At 31.0% G+C, this 19,746-nt stretch overlaps 2 protein-coding genes across 5 annotated transcripts; both read right to left on the bottom strand.

Moving 5' to 3' along the window:
• Positions 1-928: 928 nt before the first annotated feature.
• Positions 929-8,125, bottom strand: LOC148230037 (uncharacterized). Of its 4 annotated transcripts, XM_088197530.1 has the most exons (6): positions 7,989-8,125; positions 7,658-7,739; positions 7,505-7,572; positions 7,364-7,436; positions 2,569-2,644; positions 929-2,508 (listed from the first exon to the last, which is right to left on the bottom strand). In XM_088197530.1, exons 2-5 carry the CDS (start codon positions 7,683-7,685, stop codon positions 2,640-2,642), a joined length of 174 nt encoding a protein of 57 aa, XP_088053656.1. In that variant the 5' UTR covers positions 7,686-7,739; positions 7,989-8,125; the 3' UTR covers positions 929-2,508; positions 2,569-2,639. The 4 variants fall into 4 exon arrangements, with proteins under 4 accessions (XP_088053656.1, XP_088053654.1, XP_088053655.1 ...); XM_088197527.1 differs by lacking the exons at positions 929-2,508; positions 2,569-2,644 and adding an exon at positions 5,824-7,177 and having other exon boundaries at positions 7,989-8,108; XM_088197528.1 differs by lacking the exons at positions 7,658-7,739; positions 7,989-8,125 and having other exon boundaries at positions 7,505-7,562.
• Positions 8,126-9,083: 958 nt separating this feature from the next.
• Positions 9,084-19,033, bottom strand: LOC148230036 (uncharacterized). The gene is made up of 10 exons (XM_088196452.1): positions 18,905-19,033; positions 12,074-12,178; positions 11,852-11,998; positions 10,806-11,520; positions 10,490-10,722; positions 10,209-10,424; positions 9,845-10,143; positions 9,589-9,780; positions 9,415-9,528; positions 9,084-9,340 (listed from the first exon to the last, which is right to left on the bottom strand). The coding sequence occupies exons 2-10, from the start codon at positions 12,176-12,178 to the stop codon at positions 9,262-9,264; spliced, it is 2,100 nt and encodes a 699-aa protein (XP_088052578.1). The 5' UTR covers positions 18,905-19,033; the 3' UTR covers positions 9,084-9,261.
• Positions 19,034-19,746: the final 713 nt, after the last annotated feature.

Genomic DNA, 19,746 nt, shown 5'->3' with positions numbered 1-19,746 from the left:
TTTATTATGGCCAAAACTTGGTAGCACTAACATGACGTAGACATATTTTATTGGCGACTTTGGCGACCTCGCACGGCCGCTGCCGATGTAATCTAACATGTAACTTCATATATCTCAATAAAATATTACTGCAGCGGCTCAGTCTGCGTCTTGATTACTACCCGTTACCATCCGTCGCCAAGCATTAACTTGTAATTAAGGGATACATACTGTCTTGGTGTAAAATTATTTTACTTTACAGTGACATCAATTGGAAAGAGAGGCAGGAGGGGGCATTTGTTTCCCCTTGAATTTGGCCAGAAAATGCATTTGGAAATAATCAGAAAATCGAAATAATAACACATTGAATAGAAAATACTCATACAATTTTTTGCAATACCTACGTACAAATCAGGCGGGTGTAAGATATCCTAACTTTGGCTCGCTCACACATAAAGTAACGGGTATCCAAATAACGCGTACCCAATTTACCGTGTTATTGGGGGGTATACTATAAATATAAAAAATATCGCGTTAAAATCTTAATTGCGCGAATTTTAATTGGTAAAATTAAGGTCGTCCTAAAAACATGTGAATAGACAAAAAATACCTTGGCATTAAATAACTAAAAAATCTGATGACAACTATAAACTAAAAATACTAACATCGTTTGCATATCTCACATTACGCAAACGTTCGCACACGTGAATTGTTCACAAGCTAGAAATCAACATCTAGTTCAACTGAACTAGGGCCACAAACATAGCCTTCTTCCGAGCAGCATAGCATCGCAGCAATACAATTTTTTCTGTTAGAAGCTAAAATACATCAATAAATAATTTTCTTAATTGTATAAGAATCCTTTTCTCCACCACATAAAATTTCATTAAACACTATATTTCATATTTTTTTCAAAACAACCATGAACATATATATTAAAATAATGGAATGCTTTTGAATTAAATTTATTTAAAAATAAATATTAACAATCGCCATGATGCAATTACATACACTGTTTTATCTAAGAATGTATTACTGGCAGTATATGATAACACCTCTCACACCACCACCATAATGTTTACATTACAACTTTTATTTTTCTTCCTTTAAAAATAGCTTGGAAAAATATTCAGTATGACTGACTTGATTGCGTTGACATTTTCCTCTTGAGCAATATTTTTAGAATAACTAGAGTACACTTATAACCAAGGTTAGAAAATATACAAATCTTTATAAATGTACATTGATATAAAATATTTTTAATTCAGATTTTTGGGTCATCTAACATTGTCTACTTGTTACTTCATTATTTAGACATGAGTTAAAAACTTATTGATTCATCTGAAGATGATGACTACATAAAAGCACATGTCTAGTAAGCACTCCCTTACTTTTGAATGTTTTTCCACATTTGTCACATTCAAAGCTATAAAAAGTATCATGAAAAGTTACATTATGATGTGAAAGTTGATATTTATGTTCAAAAACATTCAAGCAAATGCTACATTTAAAGTGAGAAGAAGTATGAATATTTTGTATATGTTTTAAAAGGTATTTTTTAGTTTTGAATGCCTTAAAACAATTGTTACATTTCAAAACTTTAGAAACAGGGTGAAATCTTATAATATGCTTTGAAAGAATATATTTAGATTTAAATGTTTTAAGACAATTGTCACATTCAAAGTCGCGCATATTATGAACACTTTTAATATGACGTGAAAGGTAATCCTTAGTTCTAAATATCTTTTGACATATGTCACATTGGTAGTCATAATCAGTGTGAACATTTCTAATATGATTTAAAAGGTAGTGTTTATTTTTAAATACTTTTAAACAATCTTCACATTCCAACTCATCAGAAATAGTGTGCATATTTTGAAAATGCATTAGGAGGACCTTATTTGATTTAAACACTTTCCGACAATGATCACATTCATAAGAAGTAGCGTGAGCAAACCTTTTGTGCCTTAAAAGTTGTTCATTAGTTTTGAATATTTTTGAACACTCATTACATCCAAAGTTTATTGCAGTAGAATGAAAACGTTCATTATGTTTCGAAAGGTAACATTTATTTTTAAATAATCTATGACACTTGTCGCATTTACACTCATTTATAGTGTGAATTTTCCGTATATGTTCCTGTAAGGATTTTTTAATTTGAAACACTTTTCGACACAAGACACATTCAAAATTGTCAGAAACAGTAGCATGAACATATACAATGTGCTTATAAAGAGAATGTTTGGTCTTAAATGCTTTTCGACATTGGTCACATTCAAAGTTACAAGTTGTGTGGACATTTTTAATATGATGTAACAGGTTATTTCTGGCTTTAAACGCTTTTTGACAATTGTCACATTGAAAGGCATTAGAAGTAGGATGAACCACTTTTACATGTTGAAACAGGTTTCTTCTAGTTTTAAATGTTTTTCCACACTTTGAACGTTTACAGTTAAACATATCTGCAGTAAAATTAAAATTGATAAACGAATTATCTTATCACCATGATATCTTTAACGGCATAGTTTTCTGAAAATAGAAAAAAATATTTTTTATTATAGATAAATAATGTGTATGTAATTTTCTTACCTATCTCTATTAAGTCTTCTATTTTACAGCTTATATCCTCGTCGTTGTTGCTATATTCTGTATATGTGTATTTAATCTAAAAAATAAAGCAAAAAGATGTTTCTATCGTTTTATTTTTTGTTATTTTCTACTAAAGTTCACATTTAATTTTAAAAAAAGAGTTAAATGTTTTATGTTTGTTCTATAAAAATGTGTAATATATTCGCAATTTTATATTAACGAAGTTAATTCTACACAATTAAAATCAAACCTATATCAATTGACTTAAAAAGTAACATTATATCGATTTAAGAAGAACTGTCATTAATATACAACTGTCAACGAAACATTTTGGTCCAAATCAAACAATCAGCCGTCCACATATGTACCTTTACTTATATATTTAAGTTTTTGTATATATTGTAGATAAATAAAACTATTACGAAAATATTTTTTTCACCTTAAATCTGAATTAAACAATCGTAAAAATATTTTAATACTTATAAAAAGTACAATTTAACATACTTTTATCGATTGTTTTGTTCCTAACCAATTTTATTGTTATGCTGCCTACCCCCAAAAGTCTCAGCTCTTCGAAAAGAGTTAATTTTGCTCTCTCACACTGATTGTGACGGGCCTCCAGCGTGTGGTGGACTGGCGCCCCTTCTTCTGGGTCAGTCGGTAGATAATAATTTCCTCGCGGGCTAACCAAGTATAGTGAATCGTGAAAGAAATATCGAATATCGAATGTTGGATGCCATCTCTAGAATGAATTGTAAGCATTTCTGGTGGGTTCTTTATACTGTTGTAGGGGGGTCACATATATATATTTAGGTTTTATTATGGCCAAGACTTGGCGGCACTTTAGTAACACTGACGTGACGGAATTCTTCTCTTGGGGACTCTGGCACGCTCGCACGCCGGTGCGGGCCCCGCGCATCGTATATAAATAATAAACAACACGTAACTTCAAATCTAAAATAAAATACTACGTCAGCAGCTCAACCTGTGTCTAATTGCCAACCCGTCACCTCCCGTAGCCAACTGTCTTACTTACAAAGAGATAATTATATACTGGGAGACTACGACGACGAAGTACTACAGACACATATTTGTATTTACTATTTATCATAACCATAAAGACAAGTTTTTAAGATTATGATAAATAAATTATCAATATGCTCTTACTATAGTGCAGTGAACGTCACACTATCCAAATTTTTACACACATACATTCGCGCGTGCTAGAACCCAGTCACAAGAATAAAGTCGTATACGTCGCACGAAAATACGATTGTGTGTTGTTTTTGTTTCTACCTGCGCTGCAATAACGGTTATTATCGGGAAACTGTAGCGAAGTGGCATAATTTGAAGAGCTTAGAAGAGATCAATGACAATTTTACACGTATGATGTATTATTAAAAAATAGCAATTAAAAACATTTAAAAAACTAATAAAATATTTTTGTTATATAGTGATTCAAATTTCATACATAAAACAGATATAAATTTACGTACATAGAAAATATATTTAGAGAAAATTTACATATTTTAAAATACAATTGATTACATTTAAAACATAAAAATTTAAAATAAAATCATGGTTAAGATGGAAGTCAGTTTTCTTTTCAACAATACTATCACTTTTTAATGATGTAGAAGAAAATTGATAGTTCATTTTCAATTTTTAAAAAGCCACTATGAAAAATTGTGAGTACCGAATCCAAAAACAGATTGCTGTTAACTGATACGTCAAAAATTCGTACTGCAATAATTTTGTGAATGCATTGTCTATGTATACAGATGTATGCGAGAAAGAAGCGAAACATGCGCGTAAGAAAATTCGTTGTCTCGCTTGTTCTTGTTGAAGCGGCAATGCTCATTTCAAGGATTTTCCTGTGTCACATCTGGCTATAAAATAAATATTTCAGTCTATTTCGCACAAAATAAAATATGTGTTACATCACAGCAACTGGTTGTCAACTCTTACAATACGATTGTGAGCAGTGTCTGTGCGTTTTGTATAAAAAGTGGATAGCGTGATTTTCACTGCTATAGTGCATGATTAAATGTTATATAATGGAATACGGGATGTTCATCCAGCAGCATAGCTGAAAATTTTTCGCCCCCGCAAAGCACAAATATTTCTAAGTAATAAAAAGTAAACATTTATTTGTTTAAATTTAATTTATTTCATAAATAGAAAAATATTATAATAAAACATGAAACAACACACATAAGAAATTAATCCTGACAAATTTAAACTAATGTTAACACATATACAAATATCACACATTTACTTATAAATACTTTTCTGAATTACGATTTTTTTAAATAATCCGATATTTGCTTTCAAAGTCCAACTGTGTCTTTTCTGTGGTCCAAATTTTATTCTCTACTGAAAAAATGCGTTCTGTTGAACCACTCGTGTCTGGCAAGCATAGTACTTTGGTGGACGGACGGTGACGGATGGCAATTAGACAATACAGATTGGGCTACTGCAGTATTAAAAGTTTATAATTATTTATATTACATATTAAAACGATGCTATGAGTGTCCGACGGACGAGGCACCGTCGTACTTCAAACCCCGTCGTAGTCAGCCAAAGAATGTGTTGCCCTCTGCCACCGTCACGTTAAGTTTTACCAGAGTACCGCCTAGTTTTGATTATAATAAAATAAATAAATAGGCTCCCACAGTGCAATTTAATAAATCACTTTCTATATATTTTTAAATGGTATTATATTCTTTTCAAAGTGATTAAAATATTTCTGTCCATCTTTCATCATCTCTTTCCTTATTGTCAGCATTAAATAAATCTAATTTATCACAAAATTTTGAAAAAAACATGTTCAAAAATTGTTTCCACAGTTTCCCAATTAAGATCGTTGTTTTTAAGACTAACCTACTTAATACATTTAATGTATATTCAATTTAATAGTGAGATGAGCGGAGTTCTAAATATTGGATACATTTTTTATAAAAGCTATCAACACCGAATTTAAGTAATATTGCTTTGTCCAACCACTCTCTTCCAAAAATGGTGGGTATTCAATATTCAATAATACCTAGTTAAATTATCACTTTCAATATATGTTAGTGTATCATAGAATAAGTTTTAAATGTGGGACACTTTAGGGGACAGTTTTCAATGTGGGATCTGGTCACTCTTATGTATAATACATTAGCTATTATCATACGCTTTAACCATAGAATCACATTAATTAAAAATAAGAAAGAGTTAATCAGAATTGTAAATTAAAAATAAACAAACAAATTTTTGCTATAAGTTATATTATACACAAAAAAGAATATCCAATCACATACGTAATTATTAATTTTAAAATATTAGACATTTTTTGTACAATCTTAATAAAATTTTTAAGTTTAATGCAAGATATATCGAGCAATTATTATAAATTGGCTTAAAAATCATTTGGAAAGGCATTATAGGTACTTATTTTATCATCCAAACTTTTACAAATTATGTTGTGCTTATCGTTGTCTACTGATAAAACGCTTTTAATCTGGATCTGATAGTAACCTAGTATGTACATACAAATATAATTTTAATATGTATATTCATGGCTCACGAGTATTATGCATACTTTTAATATGACGTAAAAGATAAGTCTTAGTTTTAAACTCGCTTCGACACGAGTTACATGTAAAGTAAATAGTGGTATGAACATTTTTAATGTGATTTAAAAGATATTGTTTATTTTTAAATACTTTTAGACATTCTCCACACACCACGTCGAAAGAAGCTGTATACATATTTAGAATATGCGCTAAAAGGAGCTTTTTAGTTTTAAATGCTCTTTGACACTGATCACATTCATAGGAAGTAATGTGGGCACTTAACTTATGATTTATAAGAACTTCCTCAGTTTCAAACACTTTTAGACACCCACCACAAGTAAAATTGTCAGGAGTCGAGTGAGTAATTCTAACGTGCATTAAAAGTGAACATTTATTTTTAAACAATTGATCACACTTATCGCATTTAAACTTATTGGAAGTATGATCTCTTATAACATGTTTATCCAGGAATTTTTTAATTTTAAATATTTTATTACACTTCTCGCATTCAAAGTGTTCAGAAGCAGAGTGAAAATGTCTGATATGCTTCGAAAGGGAATTTTTAGTTTTAAATAATCCTTTACACTCGACACATTTGTGCCTGTCGACAGTGTGAACGTTTCTAATATGTTCGTGTAGATATTTTTTTGCTGTAAATACTTTACAACAATTGATACAATTGAAAACGTCGGAACCTAAACTGTGAACAATTTTAATGTGCTTATCTAGAGAATATTTATTTTTCAATACTTTCGGACACGTGTCACATTTGATGGTATTAGAATCGGAAGAATGAACGCATCTGATATGATTACGGAGACAATGCTTGTTTTTAAATACTTTTTGGCAAGTTTTACACTCAAAGCTATATGAAGCAGAGTGAACATACTTAATATGATACGCAAGGTAATGCCTAGCCTTAAAAGTTTTTTGACATTTAAAACATTCAAGGACATTAGTAGGATTCGGTGTATAGCAAACGTTTGATTTAGGTGAAACGTCTTCATCACTAGCGTTTGCAACTAATATATCTTTAACGTCGTGGTTTTCTGAAAATATAAAATTACTTCATTAAAGTTTATGATGCCTGGTATTTAGACGGTCATTCTGAATGAGACAATTTCTGTGGAAGCTTTGTTCCTGTTCATGTTCAATACAATTTGTGTCTTGCGTTTGTAAAAACAACGTAACAGCATAGTGATGATTTATTTATCATTATTGATATCAATTCTTACCTATATTCATGGATTCATCATGCACGTAAATATCATCTTCGCAAATATTATATACTGACTCGTCATATTCAATCTATAAAATAATAAATGTTTTATATTTGAAACCAGCATTTTATATTTTATAAAATTATTATGTTTCACCTTAGGTTCACACTTAATTTTCCCAGTGGAAGAGTTATAGGTTTCATCTTCATTTTCAACGCCTGGTTCTAAAAAATATTTGGGTTGAAACTATGCAATTATATAATAATAAAATAAAATAAAAATGGCGAAATTCCGAAAAATGATTAAAACCTGTTTTAATTGACATTAAAAATGCCATTTTGGTGGTTCAAGCGCCATTTGTCCGCATAAGCGTCAGTTGAGATTTTTTGGCCTAAAACAATAAATCGTATGTTCATGTATAGATATATTTTATACATAATTTTAATTGTTTACTAAGAGCTATACTTGATTTTAACATGATTAAGAATATAATTTTAAAATGAAAATCAGCGATATGTGATGAATATTTTAGGGAGTATTAATCAGAATATTTCAATTTATAATGAACTCATTTCTTTCAAAAACGAACGAGTGGCAATTAGACAGAGTAGTATATTTATTGACGATAAATAATACTTACGTGTTATTTACAAGTGATTAAGTCGCGGGGGCCGCACTCGCAGTGTACGAGCCCGTCGGCGTCGAAAAACGAAGAAAGTCAGTTGAATCAGTGTTACCTGAATGCCGCCGAATTTTGGCCATAACAAACATCTAAATAAATAAATAAATATATATATATATATTTATTCATTTATATATATATTTACTTTTAGCACTTGCTTATAATCCAAAAAAATACGGGTAATATCTTAGTAACTTTTACCCTATGGTGTATTTATACTTTTGTTGTGGTATCTTACTAAGGTTCAGAGGGTAATCTAATTGGAACGTTTCATATCATGTTATTTAAAATATAAAAAAATGTCGTTTAACTTCTCTCCTCGATTAAAATTCTGGTGCTTGTATTTATTCTAGCTATATAATTTACAATAGGTAGGATCATTCTGCATCCAAGCTTCTCAAACGTCAACGGAATAAGAAGGAAACATCCGCGTGAGTTGGTCTAATAATCTTAGACATTAAACAAGTCTTACTAGACGTACTCCAAATAAGTCAGAACAATACAAATGTATCTCTAATTTCACATATAAATTCAAGGACTGCTCTAAAGTGTCTTGGTTCAGTTAGTGAATCTAGGTAAATGCGCATTCAGCGTTAGAATGTCTATAGGTCGCCAAATCGGAAATCGGATGTTGTCGGCCAGCGGTAAATTAGTTGGCGCGCCGGCTGATCAAAACTTGATATGCAATTGTGTAAGTCAAAATATAATCTGTGATTTAAGTTCTGACGGAAAGCCTTTTATAACTATCTAAAACAATTTCCATATATGTATGTGACACATGCCATTTATCACTAACCATTCAACGATAATGTAAGATTTTACGTCTTACTGTGTCACTATGCCTAATGGGGTAATTAATGGATTTCGTTTTCATTTAACGCAAGATCACTCAGCCAATGTCTCTTTTAATGGAGTGTATGATTTATCGTTCTGTAGAATACGATAGTTTTTGATGTACCTACTTGTTTTCAAAAAAATAATTAATATTCTAAACATAGTATATTATATTCAAACATAAAAATAAATATGTTTCAAATAAAGAAAACACACAAATGAGCTTAACAGAACATATAATTATTTATATTACATACATTCATTACAAAAATACTATATAAAACAATATATAATATAATTTATTACTTTAATTTACAGGTGGGTCACAGTCTAAATTATTACGTTCCACTTTACCAATAGCACATAATAATGTTAATTATCTACATAAACTTTACTCTTATCTATTCTTTTCTTTATCAGAAGTCGATCTTAATATTTCATCCAGCACAATTTTCGATGCATTTTTTCCATCACATCTAAAATGGTTACAATATAATTTTTACAATAAATTAATCTTAAAATAATATTATTATTATGAAATGTATAATACTTGGGAAACAGCTTATCACAGTTTAGTGTTCTCGATTCAGTCAAAGCTTCGTCTATAAGAGTCTCAAGTATTTTATCAATAGGAAGTACTCCCATTAACATCCTTAGCCCAACGCTGAAATATAAATAGTTTCATTAAAATAAACATATATTATTTTGTATCAACTAATCTAACCTATTCATCTTAGCCAGAAATCCATATGGTCCTCCAAGTCTCGTTGCTTTATCCAGATTTTTACAGTATAAAGTCCACAAACAATCCAACTCCAAAGCATCAGAAGGAACTGCCGATTCGGAATTTTTATCTATACCACCATTTATCGGAAACATTAGTAAGCTTCTAATCCTTTCATTTTGTATTTGACTTCTAAAGATATAAAATATTTAAAGACATTGTAGAACGTGTAGTTTATTTAAAATATGTATCAAACCTAGCATTCCTAAAAGCGTGACCCAAATGAATAACTGCTCTGAAAGTACTAGTAATGAACTTCACAAAATCTTCAAAGAAAGTCGGTTGATTATCTAATCCCAAGTCTTCTTTGTTTATAGGTAGGCTTTTCCTACTCTTGGGATAATTTTTCTGAACTAACTCTTCTTTGTGCCTTTCTGCTCTACCCTTATCTGAATGTATTTCGTCGTATATATTCTTCACCCTACTGGGATCCATAAAAATTGCATTCAAGGCAAATACTTCTGGATCTTTAAACATTTCAACCTCGTTTATTTGCTACAATAAAAATCAGTCGATTAATTGACGCATGTAATATTAAACTATAAAGATATAATAATTACACGATCTTCCCAAGCCATTATTTGCATATTTCTCAGAACGATCACATCAACTGCCAGAAGACCAAAGGAAACAACACTAGTAGTGTTTGTGAGCATCTGCCTGCTTCTTTCAGGATCGAAATCAGTGTTATTTTCAGCATAATATATATCACGAAGCTTTAAAAGCAAGATAGAGATATCTCCTTTGATTATTGTGTAGTTCAAAGCTTTCAGTATCTATAACAATAAAATATGAGATTGAATATCATTATTATTCAAAAGTCATATTCATAAATATATACCTGTGGTAATGGAGCATTTTCTTCTACTTTACTTATCTCTTTATCAGCCTCAAAATCCGTCGTAATCCAATCGTGCAATTCTTGTATTTTCTCCAAAATGTATCCAGCCCATGTTATTCTTTCATAATCATAATAGAAGGCTTGAGCATCAGAATCAGAATAAAAGTAATCATCTTGATTATCATAAGATTCATCGGTGTTTATAAATTCGCTTCCAAATATATTGAAGTAACCTTAAAATATCATCAAATTTTTCATCTGTGACAATAATTTTTTTAACAGCATTGATACATATATTACTATTATTAAAACTCACTAGAATATGGATTCTTATCCTTTTTCTTATCCACCTTAGGGACCCAAGTCTTTTCTGGATTGCCTTGCACCAAATCTTTTAAGTCTTCCTGTTTTCTCTTCAAATCATACCCTTTGTTAAACAAATCGTCTAACTTTGCAGTAGCTTGAACTACTGCTTCATCTTTCTTTTTATTTAAATCATAGCCCTTGTTCAACAAATCGCCTAATTTGGTAGTAGCTTGAGCCATCACATCATCAGGAGAGGAAATCTGAGTACTATCGTTAAATTTCCTATCGAAGTCAGTCGTTCCAGTTACGACAAAAGCATGCAAGCTAGCCAATGAAGCCATTGCGTCAGCTTTATTAGTTTTCCTTGGTGGATCTTCAGTGCTTTTCAAAGCTTTTTCTAAGTTTGCAGATTTATCAGAAAATCGCAGATTGTCCACAGCAGCGCTCGTCAAACTTCCGACGGCATGAAAGACTATTTTCTTCAGATCTATGCTCTCTAGAGCTGCGTTGATTCCTTTGAACGTCTCGTTCTTGATGTGCTCGATTAAAGATTCGTTCATTTTCTGGAGCTGCATGTCCCTTTGATGTGTTTCTTCAACAGGAGGCGGTTCTTCTTTCTTGTCTTCGATATGTAATGCATTGTCGACTGCATTGTTCGTGTTTTTGTATTCGAGAAAATCGTTAGAGTTGGTGTAGTCTGATTCGACGTAATGATCATTAAATTTCTGAAAATATAAATTCAGGTGAATATTTCCGGTAATTTTAAATGAAATTATAAAATAACAGGAAGTAATATAACATATGTACTAAAATTATCCAATTCAATTGAAAAAAGAAAATTTATATATTTTAATAGATAGCAAAAGTAGAACATCTACCACATGAAATCGTATAAATATAATTAAGCTGACTATTGAGTGAGATTTAGTATAGATCAATAAAAAATAGCTTAGATATGTACGGTACTCGTTGACAGTAAATTGGATAAAATTTATATTGTCACAGATGAACTCTTGATATGTTATTATTCGATTACACGCGTCGTGTAATACCAACCATTGGCGACTGCATTTCTAACGGTGTGTTGCTATTATTTGTGGATTTTTCTCTCATTATGCTGACTATCCAAACGGTTATGGAGACAATTGTGACACATATTGCAAAACACAGTATCAAACTAGTTATCCAAACTTTTGTAGGTCCCTGAAATCGATAAATTATGATAAATAATAAAATGTTTTAAAAAATCTTTATTACTCTACTTCACGAATCTCATACTTGATTTTTAAATAAATATTCATTATATTTTCTATGATCACCGATTCCCTCGTTTGGTATGGCGCCTGGGAATATCCTTGGAGTACCTGTCTTTCTAGACAACATCTAAAAATGAAAGAATAGTCGTTGTCGTTATATAATAATTAAATTGTAATAGGGCGACCGTTCGCTAAACAATATAAACGACGTTTTCTTGTAACTAATTTTGAACTGCTTTCTAGTGATTTTTTTAAAAACACAAAGATTAGTTTAATAAACACTTTTTGAGAAATATACGACTTTCTAAAAAATATAGAAATCGTAAGCTTATCAATTGATATTTTGATTAGAAGTGCTTCCAAAATATCCTCTCTGTTTACCAGGCGCCAGAAATATTTTTGAGCCTCGCCAGACAATTATTCTAGATCTTGAATCAGAGAAAACAGTGCACTTTTTCCTGGCCTGACTCCGAGGAATTTTTAGCCCTTGTCTTGTTGCCCTCCTCCGCACTAAAGGCCTGTTAGCAGGCCAACATCGTAACGGGCCGTCATTCGTTAAGCTTTCGTCCTTGCCCGGCTGACCCCATTGAAGACTTCATCGCAGAGGGCACAATGCCGAGCTTTCGACTTTTTAGGCATCCGACCTATTTAAGGCATCCTTTATAGAAGCCCCTGATATTGTAGCCTATACGCTTAATCTACGGAGCAAGGTTAGGCCTAGAGAGTCAGCCATATTTAAGGCATCCTCCGGAGAGGGCCTCCAACGGCCTCAGTCGAAACAGCAGCTTTTCGAGTTGCCTCTTCAGAACGAGGCCTCCTTAAAGGGTCAGCAAGGATTATGTATCACTTTGTCAGGGACGTCACTTGAGGGAGGCAGGTGCATTTGCACCGCCTTAAATTTTGCCACAAAAATGCATGTTATTTAATAAAATACATACAGCGAATTTCGACGTTCCCAAGCAGAATGCATACCGATTGAACACAAATTATGCATCTTCTTGCTGAAAGCAATTAACGGAATCTATAATTCCAGCGCAAATAACAAAATAATGTGCACCTATACCGTTAGAACGTTACCCCAAATATCGTATCCGAACCAGCAGGTAGCGAAAACAGTTGCCGAAATTCAACAGGCATGATCAAATATACACAGAATAGTCTAATACGATGTTCATTAGATAAAAATAAATATTTACGTTCCGCTCCAAGAGTTGAGTAATAATGGGGACATTGGTATCCTCCGATTTTCTTGATGGTTTGCTGATTTCTATCTCATACATTATGTCTGTTTGCTATTTCTATGTGCAAAGCACATGGAACCTTTTTAGACCCTACACACGACCCCGGAAGTTATTAAACCCTACATACAATTCCGTGACTAGAGAGGTAAAACAGATGCATAGGCACAAGATACAGGATAGAAGGTGTCCCAAAATAAAATAAAAATATAATATAATTATATGAAACACAATGATGGAGATAATCTTATACTTTTCTCTGTGCCCATATTAAAGTTCAAATAAATCTCTCGCCAGTTTCATGTTTTCTTTATATCAAACAATAAATAAAAAAATGACATTTCTATTTTATCGTAACTACAATCCCACGATGTTTATTCACTCGAAAGAAGTGCACTCACGCATGATCTCGTGGTCATATTATACAGAAGATACAGGAGAAGAATACAATTCGCAATGTCAAACTAGATTAGGTCACGGCGCTTTTCCCATTATTGTTATATAAATAATATATTTGCTATGCTCTAATCGTTGCTCTTATGCGGATATTGATAATCATCTTACCGTGGACACCACGGATCGATCATAATGCATGCACATGACCCACAATTCACTATAGACTATTGGACCACCAACGAAGAAGAAACAGCATAAAGAATCATTCGTGCACTTAATATGCCATTAAAACACTTAAAAAACATACAATGATTCTTATTAATAAAACTGAACAGATGCTATTAGAAATATTCAACAACATGCATAAAAAATAAATAATATGCATATCATGCATTGATTTTAACTAGTAAAATATTTACTCTTTATTATTTGCTAGATATGAGTAAAAACACAGTAATTTTAGTTACCGCTTTAATCAATCTATGGATAATTCGTGACCATGGCTGGGGAATCGCAGCCGAAATATAAAAAGAAAGTAAGCAAAAATTGCGATGAATCCCGAAATTTCAAATAAATATATATATTGAATATTTTTTTTTTAATTTAGATCATATTTTGGATAATAAGTACCATTAAAATCGTCTATAAGAATGCAAATAATAATTATTTTTTTAAATATCTGTAAAGCAAAAGTTTTGACAAACAATGTTTTCACAGAAAATAAATTAAAAATCAACGATATAAAAAAGAAGAAAAAACTACAGCTGAAATAAATGTTTATTTTACATATTAATCTAATTATCTTATTTTTGTGGCAAAACGATTAACAAAAAATGCAGCGCTACTAGGAAATAAATTGCAAGTGAAAGAATTTTTATCGATGCTTTACAATTTACTAAATTTATTAACTAATTATTTAATTATTATTTATGTAAATAGACATTATAATACTTAATGGTCCATATAATACGTTTTTTTATAAAATACAACAATATGTTCAGAGTTGCATTCATAATTTACTAATAAATTAAATAATTACACATCTAAAACCCAAAAAAATGGTATATAAACGCCAAAAAACAGCGGCGAAAACAACTGTATGGTAACCACAGAACAAAGAATATAACGGTAGTTAACATAAGTGTGCATAGTAGAGCGACGAGGTGCAGATAGTAAAATATATGGTTACCATGAGACTATCATCTAGTCGCTCTAAATAAATCTATAGTAGTTACATACTATATTAATTACATAGCGTGCTTATAATTTTTTACTGTTATATAAAGTTTGATAAAATTGATACACTCATGCCCTTTTCTCATTCAAAGGGTCAATTTACTAGTTTATTGTATAATTATAAAGTGTGCGTTTCTTTTATCTGTTATCCACTTTCATTAGCACCTAATTACAGTTATGCCTCTTTCGTGTAGAAACGCAGCAATTATACTATTTTTCTTCTTCTTAAGCTCAGTAATTGAGTTATAAGTCAAGAGTATCAAATTCGTACCGTTTTAATTTTATAAATGTTTTAATTATTGCCCATGAACATCTTAACAAAAACCACAACAAAACCTTTGTCCGTAGAAGGTTGTATGATTATAATCTCGTGGTGCTTAGATGCTGCAATTACCGCACAAAAAGATGATCCATTATGCGTAGAAAAAGTGCGTCAAGAAAATCATCAAGGTTAATCAACACAAAACTGTGCTATTAGTTTTTTTGTTAAAATAAATGGTAGGATATTAGATTTTGAATAATGACCAACCTAAAAGAACATCTTTCTAGTGATTAAAAAAAAGCTTCTTCGATACCACTTCCCATTAAAAAGCACATCAAATCGCAGAACGTGATGACTTTTGCATTCCCAACGGTATGAGGCTATTGAACCTATAAATAATTTTGCAATGCAAAAGTATAAACGCATAATCGAACCCAACGAAGCAAAAAATCGTTCGGAAAATCGCTCTTGATATATTGTAGTATAATTATACAATTAATAGTTATGATTGGTCGTTAAATCTCAGTAAATGAATATAATATATCTAGATAGATAAAGATGGATTTTGAGTTGAACGATCGCAAATAAACTGCAGAAGATGACTATAGAGGAGACTGCAAATTGCTTCCTGGTTAAGATGCTTGAAATTCTAGATCAATAGATAGATATTATATTCAAAAATCCAATTCACTGTTATTACTAGTTACGGAGTTGTCGTAAAAATATTTGTGAATAGTTCAATCAAAAAAAAAAAAAAATCCAATATTATAAATGGACTATCTATATTGTATTATATTACTCTCAATGTATACCTGTTTCGAGTTGTATTAAAATAAGACAAGTAAGTTACTTTAATCTTTAGATTTACACAAAAGTTAAAATCAAACAAAGTCATGTTCAAGACAAAAATTAAAAACATAAGATTAAAAAGTATTTAATAATGTTCAATGTACAAGTTAGGTAATGTCATATATTCGTACCATGCATGAATTTGCAGGAGCTTTGTGCGTCGTATGACCTTGGAATACGAAAAATCAACGTGTTAATTCAGACTTTTTTCAATATTCCCCTATAACACGACAAGCGCTAGCTCAATGGGTTACAATGGAGTAACGCAGTCAATACCCCACATGTATTGTGACACTATTTATATAGTTCCTTACAAACTGTGCAGATGGGTTCGGTTTTTTCATTCGTATCGTACTATTATTAATTAAAATTTGAATCCGCTGCAGGACTCCAACCCGTGGTCTGGATTAGTAATCCACATTACGGACTACGTTATTTAGTAATGCTTAAAAATAGTAATAATTATATGTAATTAAGTAAAACTGGACTTAATATTGCTTTCTTGGAATTGTTCCATATAAATCACTAAGTAATTGTTGCTATTAAATTGTTTAACTCCTACGTCTATGCGTTTTATCTTAAGAGTCCACAGACCGCCGTCGTCGTTCGGGCAACTGTAAATATTATTATTTGGGAAATATTCAAATATAATGTCAACTCATTACGAATTACGCTATTTCAACTTTGGTAAGTAATTCTTAGAAAATATTAACAATCAAATAATAAACGCGTAAAAACAAAACATCCAGAGTAATATTTAGATAAAAAAATATTAATGTCGGAAAAACGTAGATTGGTGACCTAGAGGCCGCGGGTTCGAGCTTCAGCAGCAAACTCAATTTTTTAATTATAAAAATGTACTATTATTAAAAAATAGTCCTACCTACAAAGTGACATCTATTGATTATAAATTATGAAAAACATAATATTTTTTAATTAATTAAATAGATATCATCTATATTTGTAGCAATTTATTATATCTGATTGACTTACCTAGTGGGTACAGATTTGCCCCGTTGTAACGCCTATCAGGTTTCAATGGAGATTAAGAATTATTAATACAATACTGCTTACTTGGTGATGTAAAAACAATACCGTTAAATTGTTTATCTCCTTGCGTCTAAGATTTCATTTGTTCTCTTGTTTTAATTTTTAAAACATCTTTTAATATGTATTCAATAAATAATATCGATAATAATAATTATAGTAGTAACAACATTTTAATATTAACACGAAGTGAGTTACCTTTTTTTAAATGGCTATTATCTGACAATAAATTTATCTAGTTTTTTCATTTAATAAAATGGCAGTTTTACAATACATGCAAAACATTATGACACTGTCAAATATTTATTTTTCAAAACATTTGTGCTACGCGGTAAAAAACACTTACTTAAATTATGCAAAATCACATACATTCATACATTCTAATTAGAATCCACTACTATTTGCCTCTCAGCCATACACCGTGGGGGTGTTTCCCTGGGATTCTATATATTTACCATTTTATTTTTATTATATAATAATGCTCTTTTCTTATAATAAATACAAATATTTTTTTTTGTAAACAACAATAGTAGAAAAACAGTTAATAATGACTGTAATAATTATATTTATTTAAAAGATCTTTGAAATTCTGCGCAAAATTAAAAACTTAGTGGTATTGTAGGTTAATCAAATGTATTTATTTAACAATCCAGGACTGACGCCGATCCCCTATAAATAAAAGTGGGAGGGGTGTCGCATGCAACGAAGAAAGAGATAAAGCATGCTAGTTCGTGTAAGGGTACTTCATCCAGACGACATGGGAATCTTATGAAGCATAAGGTAGTCCTTTTTAATTTTGTATAGTATAAATCTATTAAAAATATTGTCTTATATCTCCCCGCCACTATTTGACACAAGCTATCGAGATCAAGCGATATTACTAGAATGCACAACATTTTTTTTGCTAATCGCAATATTTCCATACAAATAGAAAAACAGTGCTCTAAAAATATTTTTCGAAAATTGTATGTAATAATGTCATAAATAAAAAACAATGCAAATATTTTTAGCGAAGCGGTTAATTTGTATTGTTTTCGCGAAACCGTTAATTTTACCTCTTTGAACCTCCTTTGGGAAACGCTGTTCTATTCTATAATATATCATACGTTTATATATTTTGCTTAAATATAGCACAGCAATTATCTACAATTAAATAGAATAATAAAAAAATCTTGCCATCTCATTATTCATAGGATTCCAAAATGTATATGTCTAAGCATATTTTTTTGCATATCTTGATTCGTAATTGCAATTAAAAATAAAAGGAAAAATAAAATATGATGACTAACCATTTTTTTCCCACGTATCATTTAACAAAAAGACAGAAATTCAACTGTATATTTAAACTAGATAAACTCGAAATCATCAAAAGTTGTTTTAACCAATTCTCAACAAATCACATATTTTAATAAATTGATGAAAACTTTAGAAAACTGAAACATTAACGAATACTTAGTCAGGGGTCACTCAATGGTCAACAAAACAAAACACCACCAGAACACAATCAAAACGTGTTAATAAATTATAATTTATACATCGAACATTGCCCGCAATTTCTGAATAATCAATCAAAAACATTTGTTAAAAAATAATGCAGCATTTATGACCCAATTCTGAAATTGTTATATATATTGAGTATTAATTAAACAAGCCAATTGCTCTTGATATAATACATAAAAAATCAAAATAGAATCTTAAAATAATAATTTACAGAACTTTAGCTTAGACAATTCAAAACTAATGAATCTTTATTTCAGTTTAATTAATGTACAACATATGTATAATAGTTAATACACACTGGAACGGTAATAGCAATGGTACATACCGTTAAGCAGCCAAGAGAAGACCATCCGCTCTGATGGTCAAAATTGCACTAAAGCAAAGCAGTAGGTACTTCTGCCAGTACTGAAATACCGTTGTTTCCGATGCTTCTGCCGGCTGGTAGGTGTAATGCAATCAACCCTAATGAACCTGCCGGCGACTTATGATCACAAAATGCGCAGTTTAGTGTTTCGTTCTTAAATCATGACACATCACTTATGTCCCTTCGAAAAAAGAACTTAAAATACTGTTAAGGCTACCGTTTGAGACACACGCACTCTGCATTAGCATGTCGTTACATACAAGGTCTGTAATCTTTCTTTTTTTGGTGATTTGTGCAATAGCTTGTGTGGGTCGTGTTGTTTGTGACTTAACACCTATGGGCTTAGTTTGAATGATACTGTTAGATGAACTTGAATAAGTTATTCATCTATTACGTTGATGTCACGAGCACGCTGAAGATTTAAGATCCCATAATGAAGACGAGGCGCTTTAAATGATTAGATAAGTAGTTATTGTGGGATTAACTAAAAAATAGACACATGTATCGTCTGTTGACAATCGTGATAATAGCAAAATGATGATCGAAGCTACAATATACATATATCTGCTTTTCTTAGAATTATTGTTTAGGTTAGCTTTACTATTACAGTGATTCTCAAGAAGGGTTTGTCTAACATATGTTGACGTTGTATAAGTTTCTTATCAAGATTCGTTAAAAAAGACATACTAATTTATTTCTTGTCCTACGAAAATTAATATGCCACTTTTAAAGTAAACAATCAATTCGTAAACATAAAAAAACTATTTCTCTGCGCAGGTAGCGAAACCTACAAATTTCACAGC

The sequence above is a fragment of the Plectrocnemia conspersa genome, unplaced genomic scaffold, assembly GCF_051122295.1.
Source record: "Plectrocnemia conspersa isolate PC_06_02 unplaced genomic scaffold, ASM5112229v1 ptg000011l, whole genome shotgun sequence".
Taxonomy (NCBI): domain Eukaryota; kingdom Metazoa; phylum Arthropoda; class Insecta; order Trichoptera; family Polycentropodidae; genus Plectrocnemia; species Plectrocnemia conspersa.
The sequence above is the reverse complement of the archived record's forward strand: the minus strand, read 5'-3'. Positions and strand labels throughout refer to the sequence as shown.

Excerpts from the sequence above, each read along its gene's own strand:
- LOC148230037 (XM_088197527.1), bottom strand. The coding sequence starts at position 7,685 with ATGGCATTTTTAATGTCAATTAAAACAG. Across the intron at positions 7,573-7,657 it reads TTTAATGTCAATTAAAACAG|AACCAGGCGTTGAAAATGAA; the intron begins GTTTTAATCATT and ends AATATTTTTTAG. Across the intron at positions 7,437-7,504 it reads AAATTAAGTGTGAACCTAAG|ATTGAATATGACGAGTCAGT; the intron begins GTGAAACATAAT and ends ATTATTTTATAG.
- LOC148230036 (XM_088196452.1), bottom strand. The coding sequence starts at position 12,178 with ATGTTGTCTAGAAAGACAGGTACTCCAAGGATATTCCCAGGCGCCATA. Across the intron at positions 10,425-10,489 it reads AAAATGCTCCATTACCACAG|ATACTGAAAGCTTTGAACTA; the intron begins GTATATATTTAT and ends TTATTGTTATAG. Across the intron at positions 10,144-10,208 it reads TAATGGCTTGGGAAGATCGT|CAAATAAACGAGGTTGAAAT; the intron begins GTAATTATTATA and ends TTTTTATTGTAG.